General features: G+C 42.7%; 1 protein-coding gene and 1 long non-coding RNA gene across 3 annotated transcripts in view; one reads left to right on the top strand and one right to left on the bottom strand.

The window, feature by feature from the left end:
* MEX3B (mex-3 RNA binding family member B) overlaps window positions 1–2,068 on the bottom strand; it is a 3,355-nt gene extending 1,287 nt beyond the window's left edge. The window contains exons 1-2 of the mRNA XM_073304085.2: window positions 1,420–2,068; window positions 1–622 (exon numbers count right to left, since the gene is read on the bottom strand). The exon at window positions 1–622 is cut by the window's left edge and continues 1,287 nt beyond it. Of these exons, the coding sequence (XP_073160186.2) occupies window positions 1–622; window positions 1,420–1,672 (875 nt within the window). The 5' untranslated portion in view covers window positions 1,673–2,068. The remainder of the gene's footprint in view (window positions 623–1,419) is intronic.
* Window positions 1–25,784, top strand: part of LOC140895004 (uncharacterized) — a 26,581-nt gene extending 797 nt beyond the window's left edge. Inside the window, exons 1-4 of one of the 2 annotated variants that reach the window (XR_012154026.1) lie at window positions 9,445–9,494; window positions 13,175–13,262; window positions 14,152–14,213; window positions 24,190–25,784. This is a non-coding gene — a long non-coding RNA (uncharacterized LOC140895004). Of the gene's footprint in view, window positions 1–9,444; window positions 9,495–13,174; window positions 13,263–14,151; window positions 14,214–24,189 lie in introns of those variants that run through there. The other variant, XR_012154027.1, reaches the window with a different exon arrangement.
* The last annotated feature ends 346 nt before the right edge of the window (window positions 25,785–26,130 follow it).

The raw sequence follows: 26,130 nt of genomic DNA, 5'->3' as shown, positions 1-26,130 counted from the left end.
TCGGTGGAGGCGCTGCCCAGCGAGCTGGAGCTGTCGTTGCGGTAGCTGCAGAAGGGCTTGCGGCCCGGGCTGGGGGTGATGCTGGGCGGGGTGGGCTTGCTCCACAGGCTGCCCGGCCCGTTCAGCTCGAAGCCCACGTCCGTGCCGTTGGCGTGGAAGTCGTTCTCGTCCGTGAGCTCGATGATGCCCCCGGTGCGCATGGCGATGTGCGCCTCGATCTCCTCCCGGGCGCGGTCCACGTTCTCCGGCATGCCCGTCACCTCGAAGACCGGCTCCTTGTCCCGGCTCGGGGTCACGATGTAAGTGTGGGTCTGCTGCTGGATGCGCTTGATCGTGGCCCCCTTGGGCCCCACCACCAGCCCCACCACCCGGTAAGGCACCCGCACTTGGATGGTGGTCTGGCCGGGCAGGTTAGGGGGCCCCGGGACGGTGCCGTTCAGAGCGGTGTTCTTGTTCCTGGAGGCTCGGATCATGGAGAAATGCTCGGCCGCCGAGATGATCTCCCTCCTGGCCATGGCCACATCTTCCTTTCTGCCCGTCACAACAAAGAGCGGCTCCTCCCCGCGAACCGGGGTCTTGATGTAGGTGTTGGTCTTTGCCCGCAGAGCTTTGATTTTACAACCTGGGAACGAGAGGTGGAAGCGGAGAGAAAAGTAGGTTACAAGCCATTATGGGGGTGCAGCCAGAGAGGGAAAAAACCGCCCCCCATCAGGTTATAAATGGCATTTACTTCGCAAGCCCAGCCCTGATACACCCCCCAACACATATTGCAGTTGGCCAACAACATGTTTGCAGTGCAACTGACCAAATCCATACAACGTGCGGTTCAACTCAATAAAAACAATTCGTGTGCAGTGAAACTGGACAAGCAAAAATAAGCAGCCCCCGCCCCACAAAAATAAATTAGTAATTCCACCCTCCTGCTAAACACATTCTTCCGGGGGGGGGGGGGGGAATAATGGTTTGGTTTTTTTTTCTTTATTCGTTAAAGAAGGTAGGAAGCAGTCGCTGTGCTGAATGAGCCAGATTCCCCAATGCGGATGCTTTATTCCAATCCTATTGTTCCACTTCCCCACTCCATTTGTTCCTTGTTTTAAAAAACCCCGTGATTTCTAAATTTGTGGGGAGATCAAGACTCCGATTTTTTCAGTGCATTTGCCACTGAGCTTTCTCTTTCGTGCAAGGAGAAAAAGACGGTTTTTATTTTTGCTGGTCGGTGAAAGTGCATCTTGAAATTGATGCATACTGCGCCTCAGAAGCACCACGTCTACTGCACTTTCTTTGTCTGTGGGGAAACCTAGTACTGGCCATAATAACACTGCAGCTTTACCGGGGACAGCCAGTGTCGCATCTCAGACACGGACCAGCCAGCATGGAGGGGAGAAAATCTTTCACACACACTCACATACAGTTACCCACCTTGCCTCCCCACTATCTCAGCGACATGCTCGGAGCTGGGCACCGGGACGCATTCTGTCATGTTCACGCTCTTTTTCCGAGGCTCGTTGTCGTAGATGGAGCTCGTCTCGTCGTTATCCAGCCCCAGCAGGGAGAGCTGATCCAGGGCTATCTGAAGGGCTCTTTGGTCATCCAGGGTCTCTCCCCCTCCACCACCTCCTCCGCCACCGCCGCTCCCGTTCCTCTCCATGTCTGCAAAAAGCGAGCTGGGCATAGTCCCGGTGTGTGTCAAACCCTCCTCCTCCTCCTGCACTCGGTTCAGTAGTAAAAGATCAGACACAAAGGAAAACCCAAGGCAGATGGCCAGCAGGAGAGGAGGAAAGGGAGGGAAGGCGAGTGCTGGAGACCGGGGATCAGTTGCCTTTTGCTTGTATATTTTGTATCTTTTTTTTTTTCAGTGCAATCCGGTTTATAAGATGTTTTCAGCACCCCCCCCCCACGACTCCCCCCCGAAGTTTTTTTTGGCTGGGGGTGGGGTGGGGGGAAGAACAGCGAGAGGAGCTCCGATGATTTCCCCCCCTTGAGTTCCTTGCTGGCCACAATGCCAAGCGATGGCAGCGTTTCTTTAAGGAGCCCCTCCCAGACTCCACTCCACTCACTCAGCGTTTTTTCCTCTTCTCCCCTCCTCGGTCTGACCTACTGCTGCAGCCAGACAGCACTGGAGGGGGGCGTGGGGGGGGGGGGATCAGGGAGCCGCCGCGTAAGCGGCAAGAGCTGACAGCACAATGCTACTGACACTATCGCTGTGTGAGGCGATTGGACAGGCACAGTGCAGAGGGGCCGGCATTAGGTTGGTTGACCCACTCCCTCTTCTTCCTCCGCCCCTCCAGGCAAACTCCTCTCTTTGTTGTCTAATGCAGAACAATAAAGACTCTCGACACTGGTTTGTATGGCTCAACCTTGCATGCATCACTTTCCCCACATTTCCCTTTCCTGTGTGTTAATTATTTTGTTAAAGAGACCGACTTTAGTTTTAATCGACTGTACAAAAGGCCGGCCCGGAGGTCGATTAACCTAATGGACCATCTTCCACACACCCACCTTCCAAAAAGGAACCCACGTTTTTTTTCCCGTCTGCTCATAAATCCCTTAGTTAAAGGTGCTTCTTGGTGGGGGTGGGTTATTGTACAGCAGCCAGTTGTGTGCATTGCATTGGTTGATGAACCGTTTCCCCGGGCGGAAAGCAGCCACTGAGTGAGTTTCACACTCATCAATGGCAGAGAGACTCAGGGCAAGGGGGTGTGACAGCAGAAGCTGAAAGCCAGCCACTAAGGAGAACAATGCAATCGTCCTTTACACCGTGCGCTGGCTGCTAAACGGGTACTAATCACACAACAGACTCATACTGCAATGCAACAACAACAGAGGAAAGAGACAACAGTCGATTTCACACCGGAGGGGAAATATATTGCATTGCACTCCTCCAAGCTAGTTAATAGGAACAGCCCCGGTGCGGCAACATCTCACGGTAGAAAACTCCGCTTGCAACAGGGCTGCAGCCCAAATTCCCAGGTAGGTCTGATGTTGCCGGTCGTTTCAGTACAAAGAGTCCCAGCGCGGCTGCGAATATGCCGAGCAGACAGAAGAGCGCAGCCCGCTGCCTACTCGGACCGGCTGGCTTTGCGCCTGCGCCCCCCCGCTCGGCTGGCGCTGCTCCGCCATGCGCACTGGGCTTCCACGATAGGGTTAGGGATGAGCCGACTCCTGCCGCGCTCCCCGCAGACAGCGCGAGCCGGCGGCGAGTGAGGAGCTGTCAGCGCGGCGCGGCGCGGCGCGGCTCCTCCAGGGCAGCTGCTGGAGCGCGCCCCTCTCCGGGAGGGGCCCGCGCTCCCCAGGGTGGGAACAAGGCACCTCCCGCGGGATTCCCCACAGAGCGGGCGCAGCGCCTGAAGTGAGAGCCCCCAGGGAGGGATCACAGCATTTTAGGGAGATTCCAGGTTGGAGGGGCTGCGGGGCATAGCACCCTAAGAGAGATAGACCCCCCCCGCCCCCCCCAGCAAGGAGGTGGAGCACCTACCAGCCACACACCCCAGGGTAGGGGAAAGCACCCACAAGAGACACACCCCTCTGCGTGGGCTTAGTACTGATAGGGCAGGAGTGCAGCGCCTCCCCTGAGACACAGCCCCCATGGAGGAGTATAGGGCCCCAAAACCCCTGGGGAGGGCAAAGGGGGAACCATGCCCAGTCACAGCCTTCCTGGGGAGGGAGTACTCCAGCCTGGGTGCCTACTGCCTACCCAGGATACCTGCTGTGAGAGCTCCCCCATCAGCCCTGGGGTGCATCGCTTTGGGAAGGGCAAAGAGCTGGCCACCTTGACGCTTGCTGGTCTGCAGACTGGACTGGTTTGCACATTACTGAGGTTCTACTGGACACTTCTTCAAAGTAGAATTTTTTAAACGGATGTTTATTTGCAGTGACCTTAGTGCGACAGAGGAGAGGAGTGCGGCGCCCACACTATGAGCCACCTGAGGAGAAGGAGATCACAGTCCTATGCCCTATGGAGGGGAAAGGGATGCAATATTTGCAGTGAGATGGCTCCTAGGAGGAGAAATGTGGCCCACACGGAGACAGACCTCACACAGGAATGGGCCACCGTGCCCGCAAAGGGCCTCTTCTCCATCCTAATGATTTGGATCATGAGGTTTAAGAACAAATGCCCCTTGGAATAGAACAGCACAACAAGCACAAAAAAATGCCCTACCGGTACAGCAGTTGGAAGGAATAGCTGCTTCTCCAAGACGCCATCCCGGCCTATCCTGACAATCTCATGGAGTTTGTGCATCTTGTACTTTATGAGATTATTGTTATACAAGTGTCAGTGTGTGCTGTATGAGTCACAAATAAAACCACGCTTTCTTCATCAATCATCCTTCTACTTGTTCATTATCATGCAGGGGTAAAGCCAATCATTTACGGTCTACAGTGTGACTGGTAAATATTTATGAAGTGGCTTGGCCCTGTAATTTTAACATTTCTATTTAATAGAATCAAACTGGAAGGAAAACACCAAACATGGCAAAATGCAAATAGGTAAAATAGTGCCTGGAAAGGCAAATTGAAAGCAAAGCATATTGTGTCTGCCTGCCCCTTGGACGATGATCTGTTGGAATTGCTAGAGACATGTTTGCATTATCTCTTTCAGTGTCTCCCTGTTTGATTTGGTTGCTTTGTGCTCAAGTCCTGCCCTAGGGTCTCACCCTGACCAGTCACTAAAGCATCATATCCACCTAGTACCTTATTAGGCTTCAAGATCTGATGGTGGATGGCCAGAAAAGTGTCACTGTTCTCAGAAAAATGCCACCATTCACTTACTTATTTTTATCCTTCAGTTTTTGTAAAATACATCTATAGGCACCCACATTTGCTCACCCAGTTTCCTTGCCAGCTGTCACGTAGCACAAGACTGACTTTTTTCTGACTTCAGGGAAATTGACTAGTAATTGTTTTCCAGTGTTGCGTTTGATGGGCACAGACGTGTAAGTAGTGTGTCTGTTTAGCCAGCTGCCTGTACAAATAAGTGTAACAAGTCACAGGTAATTGTTTACACCTAGGGTTTATTGCAAATTGCTGTCATTTCCTCAGGATGTTTGCATGTTTTATAGCAAAGCTCCAATGGCCTGTTTTCTAGCAAGGACATACTTCGAAGATGAACCTTTTACAGTGCCTGTCCCACTCCCATGGCCTGATTGATTAACAATCAATTTTATTGACCACAGTAAAAATGAAATAATGATCAGGATCCAGGATCTTTCCCTGGGTTTCATGACATGTTCGAAACACTCCCATTCAAGAGATTGCTTATTTTACACATTTGTTATTCACTGCTATGGATACCAGTGATGGGTTTCATAGGAAAAAAAAATGCATAGATAAAGACATTTCTTATAAGATCTCCTCAAGGTTCCCTAAACTTCTTAGCTATTTCAGTATTAGACATCTTTTTAGACACTGTGAGATAAACAGGATGAACCAGACATTTGCTAATAATGCATCCATACAATAATTTGCTAGTAATAGCAAATAAAAACAATACTTTTCTCTTCTGTAAGGCTCTTCACCCCAGGAGCTCAAAGTGCTTTACATAGATGAAAGATCAGTATCTCTGTGAGGTAGGGAAGTACTATCCCTATTTTATAGATAGCGAAACTGAAACACAAACCGAAGTACGGAGGTGAAATGATTCTCCACATATCGGGGGCTGAATAGTGGCATATACAAGGGGGTGGAACAGCAGTTAGTTCAAAAAGGTGAATTGGTATTAGCAGTGAAATCCTGCAGTGCTTTTCCTTTTCCCTGACTTTTAAGGTTTCACATAGTAGCATAAGCGAAAGGATCGCTCATAAAGAGATACTAGACTAGTGCCTGGGATGTCACCTGTTCTTTGCATTTTTATGTGATTTCTTTCATCATTGTGTAATCCTTGCATTTTTTCCAGCATGGGCTGAGCCTGCTCTCTGACTGGGCTCCTGCCCAAAGGTGAGAGAGAAATGTTTTGTTACTAGCCTTTCCTGCCCCACATAATAGGGAAAAGAAAAACAGTCAACTCTAGGCTTATCTGCCCCCTCTAAAGCGCATATTCTACTCTCAGTCAAACTAGGGTTTGAAATGGCTCTAATTTTAGTTTTTACCCTGAGTCCACAAACTCAAATTAGTTCAGCCTTCTCTGCAGAATGATTTTGATACGTCTAGTGCAGGTCATTTTCTGGGGACTAATTACGAGACAGTGTTTCTCGCCTGCCATGAATCCCAGGGAAAGATCCTGGATCTTGAGCATTATTTCTTTTATACTGTTGCAGGAAACATTTGAGAGTAATCTACTAAGGGAGAAAAAAGTTACACTGATGTGCATTTGAACATGGCTACACGGAGAGAGTGGGGAGATTCAACAGGGTTCTATGGAATCTGGAATTCATACGGTTGTGTGCTTGTATGGTAGTGACCAAAATATATAAGATTAATGTGGATCCTCATTCTTCTATGAATGCAAGGTACTGTTCAGGGTCAATTCAGTCCCTTAAAATAACCAAAGACACTAAACGAAAATATTTTTGATGTGCATATTTCATACCATAAAATGCTAAAGCACAAAAACTCTATTCATACGGAATTACTGGAAAGCACCTGCCTCTGGGGTAAATGCATCAACCAACCAGTTTACAAGAGGGGAGGATGCATTTTGGTCAAGCACGTTGGGGAGTGCGGGGGACAGAATGTCATTCTCAGCCCTTTTAGCTTCTCTGTGCTTCCATTTCCCATCTGTAAGATGAGTTAATACTTGCTTTCTCCAGCTGTTTGTCTTGTCTAGTTAGATGGTAAGCTCTTTGAGGCAGCAGTTGTCTCTTGCTGTATAAATGTACAGCATCTCACACAATGGAGCCTTAAATTCATCTGGGTAGTCCTATAAATATAAATCATTAATAACATTAGGATCTAATGTCCATTCCATTTTTTAAAGTCTCATCTGAAAGAGTACAGTACCGTATCTCAATACAGGCACTTTAACCAACAGGTATTTCAAATTCCAGATTTACACCTCTAAACCATCCCCTCTGACTCCATGTATATTAAAAAGAAAAGGAGGACTTGTGGCACCTTAGAGACTAACCAATTTATCTGAGCATGAGCTTTCGTGAGCTACAGCTCACTTGAGCTGTAGCTCACGAAAGCTTATGCTCAAATAAATTGGTTAGTCTCTAAGGTGCCACAAGTACTCCTTTTCTTTTTGCGAATACAGACTAACATGGCTGTTACTCTGAAACATGTATATTAAGACAACACTACATGTATACTGTATTTTACGCTAGTGCAATTACTGGAAAAGTTTTTGTGCAATAATCTTGCAAATGAACATCCTTAGCACTGTGGGCCAGATAGTCAAATCAATTTAGGAGTGCAGTTTTGTTCATAATTTATGTATGCAGTTCCATAACACATACAAAGGAGCTTGCAACAATTAGCAATCTGTAGCCAAACAAGTTTCGCCATTTCTTAAAATATGCAATAGTATTTATGTCAGGATTATTATTGAATGCTTATTAACCTACATTCAACAGTGAAATCACAGAATAGTATTGGGTCAGAATTTATTTTCTTTTAATGATGTCAACTCCACCCTTTGACAGTTCTAGATATTTACAAACAGCTCATCCCAGAATCTAACCAACTGTAACTGTAAATATTTATCAAATCATGTATCCATAAGTTATTCTTAGGGTTCCAGACACTTTACACTATGGTTTGTGTAGAGATTTTTCAAACTATACTGTCGTGGAAATAAACTATAAGAAAGCAACTGGAAACGCAGCAGTTGCTTCAGTTTTGTGAATTCCGTATTTATATAATTAACTTTCCTTTAATTTTCAGAACTCTTTGTCCAAATTAAAAGCAACCCTTTAGGGCAATTTCTGAAAGAGCAAAAATAATCCCCAAACCATAGAATGGCAGTGGGCTGGTAATGGTCACGCTACCACATTATCTGTTTGGAATCACATTAAACAAAATAGAGCTGTGTCTCTCATCCTCCTACTGCCATAGATATGTTATATATAAACGTCTTTAGGTTAACAGTTTTCTTGCATGGATTTGGTTTCAGAAGATTGAAGTTGAGACACACACTTTAAAAAAAATCATATACTGTATTTTCCTTTATATTCATTTTTCCATTACGCGGCTAAGAGCAATGGTCAGGGTGTTGTAATTGCCTTGTAAACTTACAGTTTTGCTTAAAATGATTATATGTGAAAATCATGAAAATCACTTCTGAAAGGATAAATGCACCTTTACAATAACACATAAACAAGCAACCCAGGTTGCCTGCTTACTTTAAATTCTCTCCAAGTTTCAAAAGGCGTCCATCATTTTACATTTTCCTCATTTTTCACTTTGAACATTGTAGTTTAAGCAGAAGAACATAGTAAATTAATGCATAGTAAATTTAAGTAAAGGAGAAAGTAACAATAATATTGGCAAGGGGTTAAAAACTAAGGGAGGGGGAATCCCCTCTGCCCCTCTTTGTATATTGTCTGTTTAGGGCCCATTCCTGCAGACCCATACTCGTGTGTGGTCCTGTTGAAATCAATGGCAGCACACATGTACATCAGGGGTGCAGGATCAGGCACTTAGCTTCCAACTTCCTTGGGCAAAGAATCTGGTTTATTCTTGGGACCCAAGAACCTCTGAATACCAACTGGCAAAGGGGTTCAGAGAGGTTACAGAAATCTCATGAGTCTGGTGTGTACATTCTAATTCACCAAAGAATGTTATGCGAGGTCTCAAAGCCAGTGTTACACTGATATTTCACAATGATATTAATGTATATACAGATACTATGTAAGGAGATACGTATATACAGAGACTGGAAATATGTTTTAAAGTCTGTATCCAGTTATTAGTCACAAACAAAGGTGAAAAACCAGTTTTTCTCAAAATAGGAAATAGAAATGTGTATCTCTATGTCAGGATGTAAATTAAGCATTGTAAGCTAACACAACAGATGCCCATTTATATACAAAGACAAATCTTAAATGTTAATGTTATAAACAAAGACAATGTTAAAGTCAAAAGGGAAGCAGCACACAGGAAAAAGCAAACCACAGGGAGTTATCCTGTCTAAGAATACAGACAGTAAACTTTGGGGGTATTTCTGGAAGCAGACACCCTGGTACACTGCACTTAGGAAGTAAATGGACAGCATGCTTGCATTCAGAAAAATGGGGTTTCCACCAGCCTTGGTTGAAAATGCTGAAGTGGACTCTGAGTAACAAACATTTTTAGATAGAAGGTTACTGTTAATTATGTTTAGTGTTGTCATAAATATAAAGGGAAGGGTAAACACCTTTAAAATCCCTCCTGGCCAGAGGAAAAACCCGTTTATCTGTAAAGGGTTAAGAAGCTAGGATAACCTCGCTGGCACCTGATCAAAATGACCAATGAGGAGACAAGATATTTTCAAAGCTGGAAGGGGGAGAAACAAAGGCTCTCTCTGTCTGTGTGATGCTTTTGCCAGGAACAGAAAAGGAATGGCGTCTTAGAACTTAGTAAGTAATCTAGCTAGATATGCGTTAGATTCTGTTCTGTTTAAATGGCTGATAAAATAGCTGTGCTGAATGGAATGTATAGTCCTGTTTTTGTGTCTTTTTGTAACTTAAGGTTTTGCCTAGAGGGATTCTCTATGTTTTGAATCTGATTACCCTGTAAGGTATTTACCATCCTGATTTTACAGAGGTGATTCTTTTATTTTTTTTCTTCAATTAAAATTCTTCCTTTTTTAAGAACCTGTTTGCTTTTTCATTGTTCTTAAGATCCAAGGGTTTGGGTCTGTGTCCACCTATGCAAATTGGTGAGGATTTTTATCAAGCCTTCCCCAGGAAAGGGGGTATAGGGTTTGGGGAGGATTTTGGGGGGAAAGACGTTTCCAAGTGGGCTCTTTCCCTGTTATATATCTGTTAGACGCTTGGTGGTGTCAGAAATAAGTCCAAGGGCAAAAGGCAAAATAGTTTGTACCTTGGGGAAGTTTTAACCTAAGCTGGTAAAAATAAGCTTAGGGGGGTTTCATGCAGGTCCCCACATCTGTACCCTAGAGTTCAGAGTGAGGAAAGAACCTTGACAAGTCTCTAGAAAGCATGTTATGATTTTGTTTTATAGGTAACCTTTAGTTTCCAATATCCTTTTTATCTCCTGCATCTGGTATTTGATGATAAACTTATTCTTGTTTTCACTATAAATATACCTCAGTGCTGTGGTGTTAAGCAAAGTGCTGGTCCTGAGCTGAATCTTACAAGCTGGTGTATATATTGTTCCTTTGGGAACTGCTGGCCTGGTGGTTCTGTGAGTGTTCAGTGATTAAGGGAATGGACAAGGAATGCTCAGAGAGGGCTCTGGGATTGGCAGGTGCCTTTCACTAACTGCATAGAGGGAGCAAGGCCTGTGAAAACCTGGAAGGCAGTACTTGTGTTGCCAGAGGCTATTGGTTTTAGGGAGCTGATCCACAGCAAGCACAGAGAAGGTTCTTTATGCTAAGGACAGGTAGTGGTGAGGTGCCTCATATCCCTGGATACCCCTGGGGAATGTCACAATTCTAAGACCCTGCTCTTGTGTTGGGAGCTGCCAGCATGAGCCCCTGTGCCATTAGAAAGTCCCACTGAAAGCCCAGGGGTTCCCCAAAAGCACGAGAGGGTCTACACTTACCTCTCCCAATGCAGGATTTGGGCCCAAATCAGTAGAGCACCTAGCATGTTCTTGGGCATTGTACAATAAATAATAATAGATTTTGCTTTAACAGGAAAAAAAAAAAGAATTTTCTGTGTTTTTATGCGGAGCTCAGTCTTTTCCTCAATTTTACTCTCTGGAATGGTAGGTCACAATTATGGTGATATCACATGCAAACACCTTTGTTTTCTTCCCTCGTCCCCACCACCTTTAAGAGTCTATCAAGAAATGCAGCATATAATGGTTCCTTTATTCCTGCTTAGAGAGCAAGCACTTGGCAGCAGAGAGCATCTCTTTGTTATATGTTTGTACAGTGCCTAGCTCTTTAGACACACTGCACTACTACTAATAGTAAGAGGATGCTGTAATAGAGACCCAAATTCCCTGATGGGATCTAATTCTTGCCACAGTACTGCCCTTTAGCTTGAAGTTCAGTCACATATAGATGGGGAAGGATTATGAGTTAATTGATAAGACTTGATCATCATCAGTTTTGGTGTCCACACAAAAAATTATTTTAAAAAGCCTAGGTAATGTACTGCACAATATATAATCAGGGGACGGGAGGAGGGAACCCCTGAGCCTGTGTGTATCCAACTGTAATGCCACTCTTTCTTACGATAGCATGACATCCCTCAATTCTGAATTGAGTTTCTCTCTACTGGGACTGGTCCTTCTTGACATTTTTCCAGGTCTGAAGTAGATGTGGGCCTGAACCCAAACCCTATATGTGTGCAGCCCTGAATTTAAGAGTGTTTGAAGTGTGGATCTAGGTCAGAATGCTGGATATGGGCACATGGCAGTTCTGAAGAAATATACTTCTTTTGTGAAACTCTCAATGCCCCAAAGGATTTATGGCAGCCAGAATATCATTGGAGTTAAGCAGACGGCTCAGGGGAACGATGCCATTAATAATTAATACTTCGCTAGTAGAAAATTGAGCAGTATTTCTGGGTAGTTGAAAGATAATGTTTTTCCTGTACAAAGATTCCCCCATACCTGTAACTCTTCCTACACTGGATGATTCGTTTTAGCTCTGCATAAATAACTGAAAAAGAAACCGGCACTAGATGAGATTTGCACATCTAAAATTGGACATGTACAATACGTCTCTCTCTCTCTCACTGGCCCAGCAGATGCAGAGCACGTTTATATAACACAGACATTACTGTCCCAGCAGAGGCTGGAAAGTTTTGTGAGACACAGACGCTACTGTCTCCACAAATCTGTATTTTTTGGTAAAATTTTCGTACCACAGACACTACTGTCCCTACAGTTCTGCATCTGCTGGAGAGTTATTGTTCCACATACTCTTCTACCCCAGCAGATGCTGAGAGGCTGCAAGAACGACAGGCAATTTTTGTCACCACAGATCCACATCTGCAAGGAATTAAATTGCCACGAACACGCCTATCCCTGCTGATCACTAAAGCCATCCACTACTGATAGGGAGGAAACAAAATGAGTCAATGAAACAACAATGCAGAGAACCTAGAACCCCAATACCAAATCTGCCTGCTCATTAGAATCAATGGCTCTATCCTTCAGGCTATTTCAGGAAAAAAGATTTGCTTTGTTTTTAACTGCATGTTTGAAAGTTTTTAAAAACGAACATTTATTCTGAAAAGCATTGAGGGAACAAATATCTGAAGGCTTTTTTATGTGCCAAACCAGCAGAAATACAAGCTGTCCATCCCTAGTATGTTAACTTTAACCCCATGCTGCAGGTACACGTCACCTGTGCTAGCTCATTCCCAGCTTTCTTTTGAACAGATGCTTCCAATTGTGTAGGGGGTTTAGTGAGGACAATAATATTTAGGTCCAGACTCTCAAACACACCTGTACCTTTCGCACATGTCCATTTTAAGGGGACAAATACACAATGTGCCTCCTTTAATGATTTTACATGCTTAAGGTGGGAACACACAAGTGTTTCAAAATTTGGGCCTTATTGTATTTATGCACTTCAGATGAATTTGATCCTTCATTGCACTGGTGAAAGACGACAGTAATAAAGAGGAGTTATGGTTTATGTTAGCCCTACATTATCATGGCCTGCCCCCTCCCCTCATGGAGCTGGAGAGGGCTCCAGTCCTCTGTATTTTTAGTCATGGGCCTTGAGCAGATCCCCGGAGATTGATGTGGTTTGGGGGTAACATCCCCTATTCATTTTGCAAGAGGCCAGTGGGCAAACCCTACACCCCAGTACAATGATTTGAAGAAATGCTGCAAAGGGAATCTCAGAATTCTCTCTTCAGGGTGTTCTTGCCCTTAGTTCATGGGTTTTTGGTTGTTTTTTTTTAAATCTTCCTCTGAGGCATCAGGAATTTTCAACTGGGGAAGCCAGGGGAAGAATACCAGATGTAAGAGAGCAATGGTCTGATACAGCACAGCAAATCCTATGCTCCTTTGGAACTGATTGTGGGAAAGTGTTAAGATTTTGGTTATTCGGCCAAAGCAAATGACATCTTAAGCCTGGTCATATACTTGCCTGTGCTATCTTTTTCAGATCTCACGTCCTACTGGTTAGTGGCAACGGTCTCAAGTTTGATTAATTCCGTTTACTGGAAATCCGATATTCACATGCTTCGTTTAAGGTTGGTTTGTTTATTTAGCCCTATCATCCCAATGTGCACTCATCTTGTGTTGCTTGTATGTACATTATTTCATTTCAAATTTTGGAAATGATATCTTTACCAGAGTTCATTTAGAGAACAATTTCATCAATAGTGCATACTAAGGAATTGGCTCTTTCCAATGCCCACTGAACCCTTAGTATTTCCCCCCTCACTCCTGAAAAAAATAAAAACAGATGGGATTTAGAGAGAGAGATGATAATGTTGTCTTCATTCCAGGGTGTGTGGAACCCTAGGCTGGAACAGAAGCCACTGAGGAGTTTTGGAGTTAGAGTGAGTATTAAGGGTGGATTCTAGCACACATTCACTTGAGCTTTGTGCAATCCAGAGTACGTGAATCTCACCCAGAAAGAAAAATCTCTGACTTCAGAGAAGAAACAGTGTCCTTATAAAAGCTGGCCACCTATTTCCTGAACAGATCACATTGCTACATTTACTGTGGAGGTTAATATTCATTTCAGCATGAGTGATAAACCAACATAATTAGGAGAATAAACTGACTGCTAGAAGAAGTCAACTCTGCATTCTTTTCCTGATTATGAAATACGGAATAAAAATATGTGTTTTTAAATGGCATTTCTTTGTACCAACAAATGAAGGAGAAAGTTTCATTTTTACTTCCTGAAATTAGGTTCAGAATCATACAAGTTTTGATTTTCTTCCTTTATGCTGAAATGCAGGTTTTCCAAGCATTATGGAATAAGTGTTACTATGGCAGCCTGGGTGGGGTCAAGTCTTGCATAGCGGACTGTGTGTTGACATGCAAGCTATGATCACTACAGATTCCAATGCTAAAAAGTCTCATAACTGTCTGAAGATACAGTCGAATCCACTTTTCTTTCATCTCTAGCTGAAGAAAATAATGGGAAGATTTAAACAAAAGCCATACTTATGAAAAAAGGAGAGAGGCAGGTAAGCCATTTCCTTGTTAATGTTAACATGGCTTAAGTATTTCTGCAAATATTTATCACCATAACAAACTAGAAATATTGAAATTTTCTGGTCTAGGATTTTGTCCTTTTACACTCCTGCCACCTCATTGACTTTAACAGGCTCACGTGGATGTAATTGTGGACAGGAGTTTGTCCCTTTTGGTGTAATAGAGATTTGAGCACAGCAAAGTAACACAGTTTAGGGGAGGGGAAAGAAGGAAATAAAGACACTAAGTAATTAAAGATTATTTTGAAAAAAATGGTACTGACCTGTGGGCCCTGGTTATGTTTTTTGTTATATTTTAAAGCATTTTAAAGCTTGCTGGAATTGTCAGATGATTTGAATAGATATCTGTTTTAATTTCCAACCCCAGTAACAAGGAACAGCTGCTATCCTCCAGCATGGCCCAAAATAACAACTAAAGGCAGTCACTGAGAAGTGACTCTGAAAATGGCATTGGAGGCTTTCATTTTTATTGCCTTTCAATAACTCAGACTTGCTCACTTTACAGTATAAAGAGTTGAAACCTGCAAAGTACCTTCCCTCTCTCCCCCACACACACCAGTTTACACTGACTCCAACAAGAGCTGGGGGTGCTCAGCACCTCAAAGGTGAGGTTGCACAAAGATGTTTATCCTAATTGCTAGCACGGCAAATGCCCTGTGATCTAGAAGTCAGGCGAGGTTCTTTCTGGCTCATGCATCATCATCAGGACTGAAGAGTCTGTAATCAAAGCATAACTGACTTGTACTTCTCAAATCTGCCTGAACAAGGACTCCTGGTAGCCACAGTTCGAGCAGGAGAAGCTAGGAGTGGGAAATGGATTGTGTTACTCCCTATTGCTTCCTGTGCAGGGTGGTATACATTCAGAGGGCAGTGGCCTGACCTGATGGCACCCATGAAAAGACAGTGGAAGGGAACAAACAGCTGGCACCCCAAAGAGCTTAGTGGGAGGTTGGAGGTCTGAAGGTCCCCCTCCCCAAAAAAAGCAATGGTGGGTGGGGCATTTGGGAGGGAGAGTGCTGTAAACATCCGTGACATCCGGCAGAAAGACAATGCTGTGGGGAAGGTGGATATATCACAATGATATATGTTGCCATGACATTTTTGACCATTTTGGTTCAGAGCAAAGATCTACATCCAGACAAAAAATCTCAGCACCATATTCCAGTTCTGGCAGCATCCTGATGGGGACATCACTGAGTCAACCCATCTTCTCGTTTACATGCAAGGATCAGATCAAACCTACTTTTCTGACCATAATCCCACTCCAGGTTTAGTCCTAGAAGAACATCTCCTTTTTTAAAATACTGCAGTTAATTACCATGATGCTGCTTGTTGACAAGCTGTTTCTGTTACAGGAATAATGCCCTGCCTGGTTCAGATTTTACTTTCTGTACTTCGTAGAAATTTAGATGAAGTCACCATCATTCTGTCCCAGGAATATCATTAATCCAGATAGGGAGGTATGAAGTGTACTGTACATGTTGTGTCATGTCACTCTAAAGCATAATGTCTCAGATGAATTGTTAAGAACACATGTACATGTTAAACAGAGATGCTATCACGTAAGGATAGATAATTTATTTATACACAAATAATCCGTATATTTAGCATATCCAATTTCCACGTTGCTCGTTCAACATCCCTTTCACATTTAATCATACATTGTCCTGGCTTTGTATCCTCTATTCTTCACTTTACACTATTTTTTCCTCATCACTTCCTTTTTTGGGGAAAGTTTTCCACTTCCTGTGCACCACCCAGTACTTCTTGCAAATCCCTCCTCAAAACCCACTTCTTCTGTGAAACATCTCACCTTTGATCTCATTTGTTTAATGATTAAATATATGTGTAGGCTTTTCTTTTCTATTACATCACTGTAATATCCGAGTCCCTCATGTAGATTAATGAATGGATCCTCACAATAGTTCTGTGAGATAGGAGAATCTTGTTATCCCCATTTTATAGATGAGAAATAGAAGGACAGAGAGATTAAGGCCTACATTTTCAAAAGTGGCCTCTGATTTTGGGTGCCCAACTTGAGACACTGATGGTCTTGATTTTCAGAGGCTCTGAATACCCACAATGCCTATTGTAATCAGCACGATTTATTTCCTAGCCCCACCAAATTCAATTCCACATTTCACCACAGAAACACACACACACACAATCAATTTACACCCTGAGGGGGTAGGTTGATAACCATAGGACACCCAAGAATTATATTGGTGAAGGATGGAAAAGGCTCTGACCATATTTGACTTATGCCTTAGATGCTTATTTGTTGCCTAGAGAAGCTCAGACCTCAAATACATAGCTGGGTGGGGTCAGAAGCAGGCCACAGGCCCATGCAGTCAGATATGACATCCGTACCCTATTCTATCTTCTGTTAAATTTTATTGTCAACTGAGGGCAAAATCACCATTATACCAGAAACCCAACCAATCCCAACTACAACCCCCACCCAATCTGCAGAAAAATGAAATCTGAAAAAATCCCCTAAATCAGGGACCAGAGCTCTGTCCAACATCCCCGTGAAAGTATTATATTTCAGGGACAAAATTCTGCTCTCTGTTACTGGTCTTGCATATATATGTAGTTTCAGACAAGCCAACATGTCAGGACAGGACAAAAATCTTCCCCATTGAAGACTTTAGACTACTTTTTTTCCAGTTAAGTTAATCAATATTCCTGAACTTTCCCTTTTCACTGGGATTGCAGATCACTGCGTCTAAGGGCAAGCTGCTTAAACTGAATTGGAGAGGGTTCAGAGAAGAGTCACAATGATTAAAGGATTACAAAACATGCTGTCAAGGTTTCTTCCCCACTCTGAACTCTAGGGTACAGATGTGGGGACCTGCATGAAAGACCCCCTAAGCTTATTCTTACCGGCTAAGGTTAAAAACTTCCCCACGGTACAAACTTTGCGTTGTCCTTGAACAGTATGCTGCCACCACCAAGCGTTTTAAACAAAGAACAGGGAAAGAGACCACTTGTAGATGTCTTCCCCCAAAATATCCCCCGAAGCCCTACACCCCCTTTCCTAGGGAAGGCTTGATAATAATTCTCACCAACTGGTACAGGTGAACACAGATCTTAAGAACAATGAAAAATCAATCAGGTTCTTAAAAGAAGAATTTTAATTAAAGAAAAGGTAAATGTAAAGGTAAAATCAGGATGGTAAATACTTTACAGGGTAATCAGATTCAAAATGGAGAATCCCTCTAGGCAAAACCTTACGTTACAAAGAGACACAAAAACAGGAATATACATTCCCTCCAGCACAGTTTATTTTACCAGCTATTAAACAAAAGAAAATCTAACACATTTTCTAGCTAGATTACTTACTAACTTAACAGGAGTTGGAAGGCTTGCATTTCTGATCTTTTCCCTGCAAAAGCATCACACAGACCGACAGAACCCTTTGTTTCCCCCCCACCCCCCAGATTTGAAAGTATCTTGTCCCCTCATTGGTCATTTTGGGTTAGGTACCAGCAAGGTTATCTTAGCTTCTTAACCCTTTACAGGTGAAAGGGTTTTGCCTCTGACTAGGATGGATTTTATATAACTGTATACAGAAAGGTGGTTACCCTTCCCTTTATATTTATGACACATGCCTTCTATATCTATTTAGTTTAACAAAGAGAAGGTTAAGGGGCGACTCAATTACAATCTGTAAGTACCTACATAGGGAACAAATATTTAATAATGTGCTCTTCAATCTAGCAGAGAAAGGTATAATACAGTCCTGTGGCTGGAAGTTGAAGCTAGACAAATTTAGACTGGAAATAAGACATACATTTTTAATGGTGAGAGTAATTAACCATTGGAACAATTTACCAAGGGTCATGGTGGATTCTCCATCACTGACTATTTTTAAATTGAGATTCGGTATTTTTCTAAAAGATCCGTTCTAGGAATTATTTGGGCCTGTGATATACAGGTGGTCAGACTAGATGATCATAATGATCCCTTACAGCCTCAGAATCTGTGAATCTATGAATGAGAGACAGAAATCTCTTCCTCAAAACTCTTCTGAGCTATGTTAACTCTACTTCTGGGAAGGCCCCAGAGCTCCACCCTCCCTCCCTCTACTTTCACTACAGCTCATGCCACTGTGGCTTGAAGTCAGTGGGGGCACAACCAGGAGTATGCCAAGAAGAGTCTAATCTGCTGAAGAAGTCTGAGTTGTGCAGGTATTCAGATTCGCAGTTGAGAGACATGTCTTCCCCTCCACCCATCTCCCTCTGGGCTAATTTGCTTCCTGTAACAGCACACAGACATACTGAAAAGAAAAACAATTAGAGAGAAACCTGGAAGGGACTGATTAAAAGCACAAGCAGCAGAAGGCCTGATTCCTCAATCATTCATGTTGGGCAGTATTTGCATAAAGTGTCCATGTGGATTCAGTGGGACTGTTTGTGTGAGTAAAAGTGCTACTCAGCCCAAGTAACAACTGCAGAATCAGGCCCCGAATAAACAAGCACGAACAAACAAGAACAGGGATGGCCCCAAATGAATCAGAGTGAACACAAGCCATGGATCGGGGAGCCTCAAATGAGAGATTGCTCCCATGCACCCCAATTAAAAAGTGTCGTTAGCAGTAATGGATTCCTCCATAAATATGCATCAAACCTATTGGTAGTCATGCCTGTCCTCTTGCTTCAGGGAACACAGACTACACCACAAAAAGAATCCCCTCCTTCCCCCCTCCTATTTTCCGGCACTGAAAAAAAAAAAGAAAAAAATCTAGCAACAACCAACAAAGGCACAACTAAAGCAGTAATGGAGACTAACTGAGCTGGAACAGTTGTTTTGATGTTAGTCAGGGAAGGGTGGGGGGTCCAATCAGAGGGAAAGAGAAACATGTTCATAGGAGACCCTGTAACCTTTCACAGGGAGAAGAAAAAATGCATGACTGTTTCTGTCTGATGAGATGGGGAAACAGCAACAACTTTACAGATGTTGCTTTCAGTGAGTAACAGCACTGTGGGTGAAGGAGTGACAGATTTGACCAAGGGCCTGGTTTATAACAGATGCTCACTTCTTTTCTTCCACTATAAAGCACAATCTCTCTCTCTCTCTCACACACACACACACACACACATACACAATCGGATTTCCAGTAGCTGTATTGTCCCATTTCCTGAGAGCTGTTGCTGCAACTCTCAACACTGCTTCTATGAGACAGAACAATTCTAAGTTTATAAATCATTAAAACAATGCATTCATTTATCAAACGTTGGCCACCCCAAAGATAAAGCCATTGTCTGGCTAGAGAGGCAAATCCAATCATTCTAATGAACGTATGTATTTGAAATCTCAGGGCTCATGCTAGTTGGATCTGTTTAAAATGTTTCCTGTTAGGTTTGTCCACAAGCTTCAAAAAGAAAATCAAAATATGCCTCTCAAAGTGATGCGATGATGCTTGTGAAACAGAACTGCTAACTCACATGAGATCAGGGACTGAATTCAAAGCTAGGATGTTTTTGAGATCATACATTAAAGATCACAGAACTGTTATAAATCACCTCAAACTTTAAACATTTGGCATTACTGACTTAAAAATGTCTCTGAAAAACACACACCACCTACTGGCAATTATGAAAATAAATTATTTATATATATGGATACACAGATACATACACACACACACAAAGGTGCATTAAAATGGATATGACCTAAAAAGCAAGCTTTATTTTTACATTATTATTTCTGTACATAAATGTATTCCTGTGCATGTGGCTTCCACATATTGTAACAAAATAGATATATTTTAAATGGAAACTTACAGAAAAATAGTATAGAGACAGGGCAGGCAAAGTAATAGCTTTCATTGGACCAACTTCTGTTGGCAAGAGAGTCTGAGCTCTTAGAACTCTGTGTAAGTTCAAAAATTGGTTCAACAAGATACGACCTCACCTACTTTGTGTCTCTAATATCCTGGGACCAACATGGCTACAACAACACTGCACAGAATAATAATAGTTTATTTTGAAGCTATTTCATGTGTGAAGGAGCCTCTTTCATTAATGGATCAGTGGAACATATAATTTACAGTTTAAAGCCATTTCTGAGTTGTGGTGAATTACTGCGCTGAACAACAGAAAGTTGGCAACAGGGTTCAGGGCCAGACATAGTGGGCTTTATACTCTCCTCCGTTCCAGCACACTTGTAGGCACAACATTTTCTCTCCACTAACTATGCAGTAACATCTGAAATAGGAAATGGCTGGCTGGAGGGGGCCAGCACATGGGAACAATCACTCTAGGCAGCACATTCCACTCTGCATGCGGTGCATGGAACACTGCTATTTGCTGCTCAATTTATTGCTGTTCCAAGAAGCACTGCATCTACCCCTGTTTCCTCTGACTCGCACAAGGTAAGATAACATGAGCATTTCTGCTGCTAAAGAACTACCGGTGGTAAAGCAACTGAGCAGGAGGTAAAGCTGCCGTCAGGAGGTGCTGTAGGGTAAGGGGCTACGTGTGGATGCCAAAGCCCTTTGACACAGTTTTCACCATCTGTGCCATCCAACTTTGACCTTGTATTTGGCTGGCCATATCCTCTGTCCCTTGGGCACCCACACTAGCTCCCAGATTCCAAGGGGATGTTGTGATACAATAGTGGCTCCTGAAAAGCCTAACAACATTTGAGGTGAGAGCTTCTTTTCCACAGTGAAACACATCTTGAGCAAACTCTCTGCAAGCTCTCTCCCTTCATTTAAGTTCAGCTTTCCAGATGGTATCAGTTCTGATCCACAATACTCTCTACTGACCCATTACTGAGCAGAGACTGCCAATCAAACCACCTTATGTGATGGTTTTGTGGTTGCAGGCTAGGGACTAAATCAGATTTCAATCTGACATTAATTCACAGCACCACCTAGTCACCTAAAATTTACATATGAAGCACATATACAAGAATATATACACTATATCCCTGTGCTCACACACAAATAAGCAAGGATTAACTAAATGTAATAAGACAAATGGTATTAAAACTTGGACCACCAATTGCAAAAATTGATTTCCAGATATGAAATCCTGCTAAAAAAGCAACCATATACGCTGTTATTATTCTACCAGCTCTAAACAATTTATCCAAAGATTTTAGCATTTTATTTTAATATTTTTATTATTACTCACCCAATTTTAAGATCTGGGTGAATAAGTCCCAATGGTATATTAATGTATGATTTTTTAAAAATGAAATATTTGCAAAATTATTTCTTTCATTATCCACCCAGCTCTTACCCTTATACAAAGATATTCTTTCTGGCAAATATTTGACTAGCTATACAGTGGTCTTCAGATGTGCTATGCTAAAGGATGACACCCAGTAGCAGACACACTGCTCTCTCTTCAATATGTGCATTACAAATAGTATTTTAATTGGGTTTGCAATTCATGAAAGCTGGAATGGGCTTATAAATCAGTTTAGAAGCTGAAATACAAAGCAATCCAATTCACAGGCTGAAAAGCTAAAGAATTTGGTGAAAAAAGGATGCAGTGTGGGTTTGTGAAAAATTGCTATCAGTGGGGGGAAAATGGGAATTTATTTCTTGTGCCTAGCTGTGTCAGTCTACAGTTGTGTTAAGGAATTATTCAGGTGAGCCTTATTGCAACTATAACATTGCCTGAAATAGGGCATGGTTCCATTCAAAAACTCCATCAAGAGAGGATGCTCTTCTTGAAAAGTTTTCTTCAGTAGGGGGTAATTACCAGCACCTTTAAATTATTGTGATCTTTAGCATAACTCTCTTTCTGGAAAGGAAAAAGAATAACATCTCATTTATTGTGTTTCAGGGATTCCATTTAATGTGCGCTCAATTTACATAGCAAAGTTTTTTTTTCTCGTTGCCAACCCTGCAAACTCAGCCTGGGAACCAAGTGTACAATGAAGTTATCTGCTTATTGCACATCAGACCAGTTAAAAGTTCTGCAGGCCCTAATCTACACATGTGCAACTCTGTTATCTTCACATCATGCTCTCAGTGTCACTTGTACAACCTCATTGCTTCCAATAGTTTTCACAGGTGTAAGTGATTGGAATTCAGTAAACTTTCTGATGCACATGGAATCTCTCTCTTTTTCTGCTATGTCAGTTGTAAACAGCAGTAAAAAACATTTTACTCACTAAAGCAACCAAATATGACTCTGAACACACAGAAGCAGCAGGGCTGTTGAGTAAGAAGGTGCCATTTTTACATAGTCACTTTTCCAAGTAGAATTGCACTTCAACATTTTTGTCTCTCTGCTCTCTATGAGAAATCCATAAAATACACAAATGAAAGACCGGTTCAGTGAAGGCAGAAAATGCCAGGGTGTTTTTCACTGTCCTGAGGCCAAGTGCCAGGGCCCTTCTGGGACATGCAGAAAGTCTAGTCACTGTATCTTATTCAAGAGAAAAGCCATCTGTCAACAAACTAATCACTGGACGGATTCAGAAACAACTGAAAATGAAAAGCCAATACAAATGTGCAGATGAGCCTTCAGTCAGATGCCAGGGATAGAAAACACGAATCCCTTCCGCACAGCATGGCATTTGGATCCAGCCATTTCCGTCTAGAGGGGGAAGCAGAGCAGTGACAATGCAAAATGAACGTCCAACTATGACCTTTTAAATCAATCAATATAATCACGGAGAGATAAGCCCAAGCCAAAGTCCTATATTCAAATACCTCCTGCATCTGCCAGCAGCAAAGCCAAGTGTGAGCGGATGTGCTACCACATGCCATTTAGAACTGGAGGAAGCTCTACCCTTTTTTAATTTAAACCCCGGCTGATACAGGAAAAATTGATGTTTAGTCCTGGTCTGACAGCAGCCTTAGAGTCCTATTGTTCTATGGATTTTCTCTGCTGAGTGGCTAACCCTCAGACTGACCACTGTGTCCAGTGCTAGCCAGAAGCTGGGAGCACCAGTTTCTTCACTCGTCCCCTCCCTTATTCCCATCTTTCCTCAATGGGAGTCTCTCTCTCTCTCTCTCTCACACACACACACGTCTACCAACTTCCTCTACAGAAAAGGAAAATTAACTTTATAGCCACTACTCCAGTCCCTAGTGCTTTGACCAGAGCAGTGAAGGTTACCATGGATGATCACATGTTTTGCATGTGTGTAGCTTCAACACAGACCCCTGGCTTAAGATGCACTCCAGCCTCCACTTGACAAAGGTAATCACAGAAACATAGGACGGGCAGGGACCCCAATAGGTCATCTAGTTCAGTCCCCTGCACTGAGACAGGACTATGTATTATCTAGACCATCCCTGACATGTGTTTGTCGAACCCGTTCCACAAACTCCCTAGGTAATTTGTTCCAATGCTTAACTGTCCTTATAGTTAGGAAGTTTTTCCTAACGTCTAATGTAAATCTCCCTTGCTGCAATTTAAGCCCATGGTGATGATTTTTTATTCGTATTACAGTAGCAGGTAAAGGCTCCAGCTGAGATTAGGGCTTCATGGTGCTGGCATGGAACAAATACACCGGGAGAGAGACTTCCTGCCTCAAAAAATTTACAATCAAAACAGATAAAAGAGACAAAGGGTTAGGGAAAGGAAATATTATTACCTACATTTAACAGATGAGAAACTGAAGAAGAGCGTGATTAAGGCCCTGATCCAGCAAAGTGCCGAAGCATGTGCTTGAAGTTAAAATGGGACTGATGTGCATGCTTAAGAGCTTTGTTGAATCAGAGGGAAGGTCACACAGGAAGACTGTAGCAGAACTGGGAATTGAACCCAGATCCTTTCTCCTATTCCAGGGCCCTAATCACAAGACTATCCTTTCTCCTGAAAGGAGAATGTGTTTTATAAAATCATCCAAAGTGCACTTTTGCCAGGTTATTCTCCCCATAAGACAGATAATGCTTTGTGAAGCAGATCCTTCAGTGAGAGAGAAAATGTGTGTGCAGTCACTTCATTTCCTGATCTTGACTTTATATTTGCAGGTGGAAGATTACTTCATTCATTTGAATTCTGCACCAACTCTGCTTTCCTAGTGGTAGAAATATTGAACATCGCTGAGAGAATCAGGATGATTCAGAACACCAGACCATGCCATGTTAAATATACAATATACCTCAATTTCAGCAACGTTTAAAGAAGAGGAATTTCAGCCTTGCACTAATTGAAATCAACCTGAAGCAGTCAGAGCTTTTTGGAGAGCTAAAATCATAATTGCATTCCCAAAGGCAGCACCCTGTGTAAAATTAAATGTACTTGAGTATTCTGAAAGCTTGACTAATGCAGTAAATGATTGGTCCTTGAGGATTGCTGTAGATATTTGTCATTCAGCATGGAATCAGGTCAGCAGCTAAAATTAACTACCCACCTCTTACCTGTACAGCATATGGAATCACTGCTTTTCGTTCTGCTCAGTTTGGGGCCTCCCAAAATGGGTTCATTCTTACTGTGAGCCTAAATTATGGATAATCAATTAATACTGACGGACACCAATCATTCCTATTGTGTTGGGAATCAGACTCTCCCTTTGACTCCAGTCTGTATTGATTGGTTCTCGGGCAGCCTGCCATTGCTGTTTGCTGCCTCCTATTCCATCCCCTGTTAATCTGCCTAAGCAAGGCCTGCAAGCCCTACATAAATGATCATTTCTCTTCATTAGTGTGATTCTGCCTGCATGAATTCGGTAACATATGGGATATTATCATAAAGCAGCCTATTTCTCCAATTCATTTTCTCCTTTATGAAGATTATTAAATGTACTGCAAGTGTATTGGACACAATAAGACAGGAGATTCTACTGTATAGTTTATCGCTGATTTCATTTATCAAATGCAAATAGCCTCCCTTTCCCCAGTAACACTGTGCTAACATATTATAAAAGCTGCTGACTCTCCCTCCTTCATTTCCTCTAATTTATTATGGGTCTGATCTGTAATGCAAGGATGAGATTTTAGTGATCAACAGAACTAGCAGATACAGTCTGATGGAAAAACTAGAAGTACAATAACTGTCTAGTCAACTCTAATCATCGCCACAATCTGACTACGCATGAACATGAAAGATAATCATTTTGACGATGGATTATGTACGTTCAAAAATGTGCTTTATACCCCTCTCCCCTTCCCCGATTTCCTGCCTATTACAAGAAAGAGCAGATAACATGAGTCTGCTGGGGTGAGTTGTTTCCATGCTACTACTGAATGAGCACTTTGCTTGGGAATGTTGTGAACATCGGTGTAGTTCCATCTACTTGTGAGATTTATTAATTAGTAGGCGTGTCTCTCCATTTAATAAGATGTGCATGCCCTCTACTGGTGCATGTATGCATTTTAAAGAAAAAAATCACATTCTACACATCTAAATTGTTTGATAACATAAACCAGGTAAGAAACAATTCTTCAGTGCATGCAGCTGCCCATTGCTTTCTCTGAGTGCAGTACGTAATCATGTGTTTACTAACTCCACTTTGATCCAAGTTAACTGTTTTGTCATTGTTTGCGATTATTAGCTTTTTTAAGCCTGGTCACTTATGCCATTATTGCTTGGGTTTGATTTAGAGGATTAAAAACAGGTCATTGTGGTTCCACGTCACATGCATTTTTAAGAGGATTTTTTGTATGCACTGTTCCTTTAAGAGGTGCGTTGTATGAGCGGGCAGAGCAGAGCCACACAAACCTCGCGCTACTGACTACAGACTCATGGGCTGAGCTGCTCCTGAGTCTTCAGCTACAGCAGGACTTCAAGAAAAGACCTCAGCTTTCATGGATTAATCAGTTATCAAAAGCTGCACTAGCTACTGGGTAATCTGCATTAATTACCAGTAACAAAAATGCAGTAAGCCATTTTAAGCAGCAGTTTGCTCCTTAAGTTGTTTCCACCACCGATCCCAGCAAAGATGATGAGGGTTCATACATACGACGATGTAA

This window comes from Lepidochelys kempii, chromosome 10, assembly GCF_965140285.1.
Source record: "Lepidochelys kempii isolate rLepKem1 chromosome 10, rLepKem1.hap1, whole genome shotgun sequence".
NCBI classification, from domain to species: Eukaryota; Metazoa; Chordata; order Testudines; family Cheloniidae; genus Lepidochelys; species Lepidochelys kempii.
The sequence above is the reverse complement of the archived record's forward strand: the minus strand, read 5'-3'. Positions and strand labels throughout refer to the sequence as shown.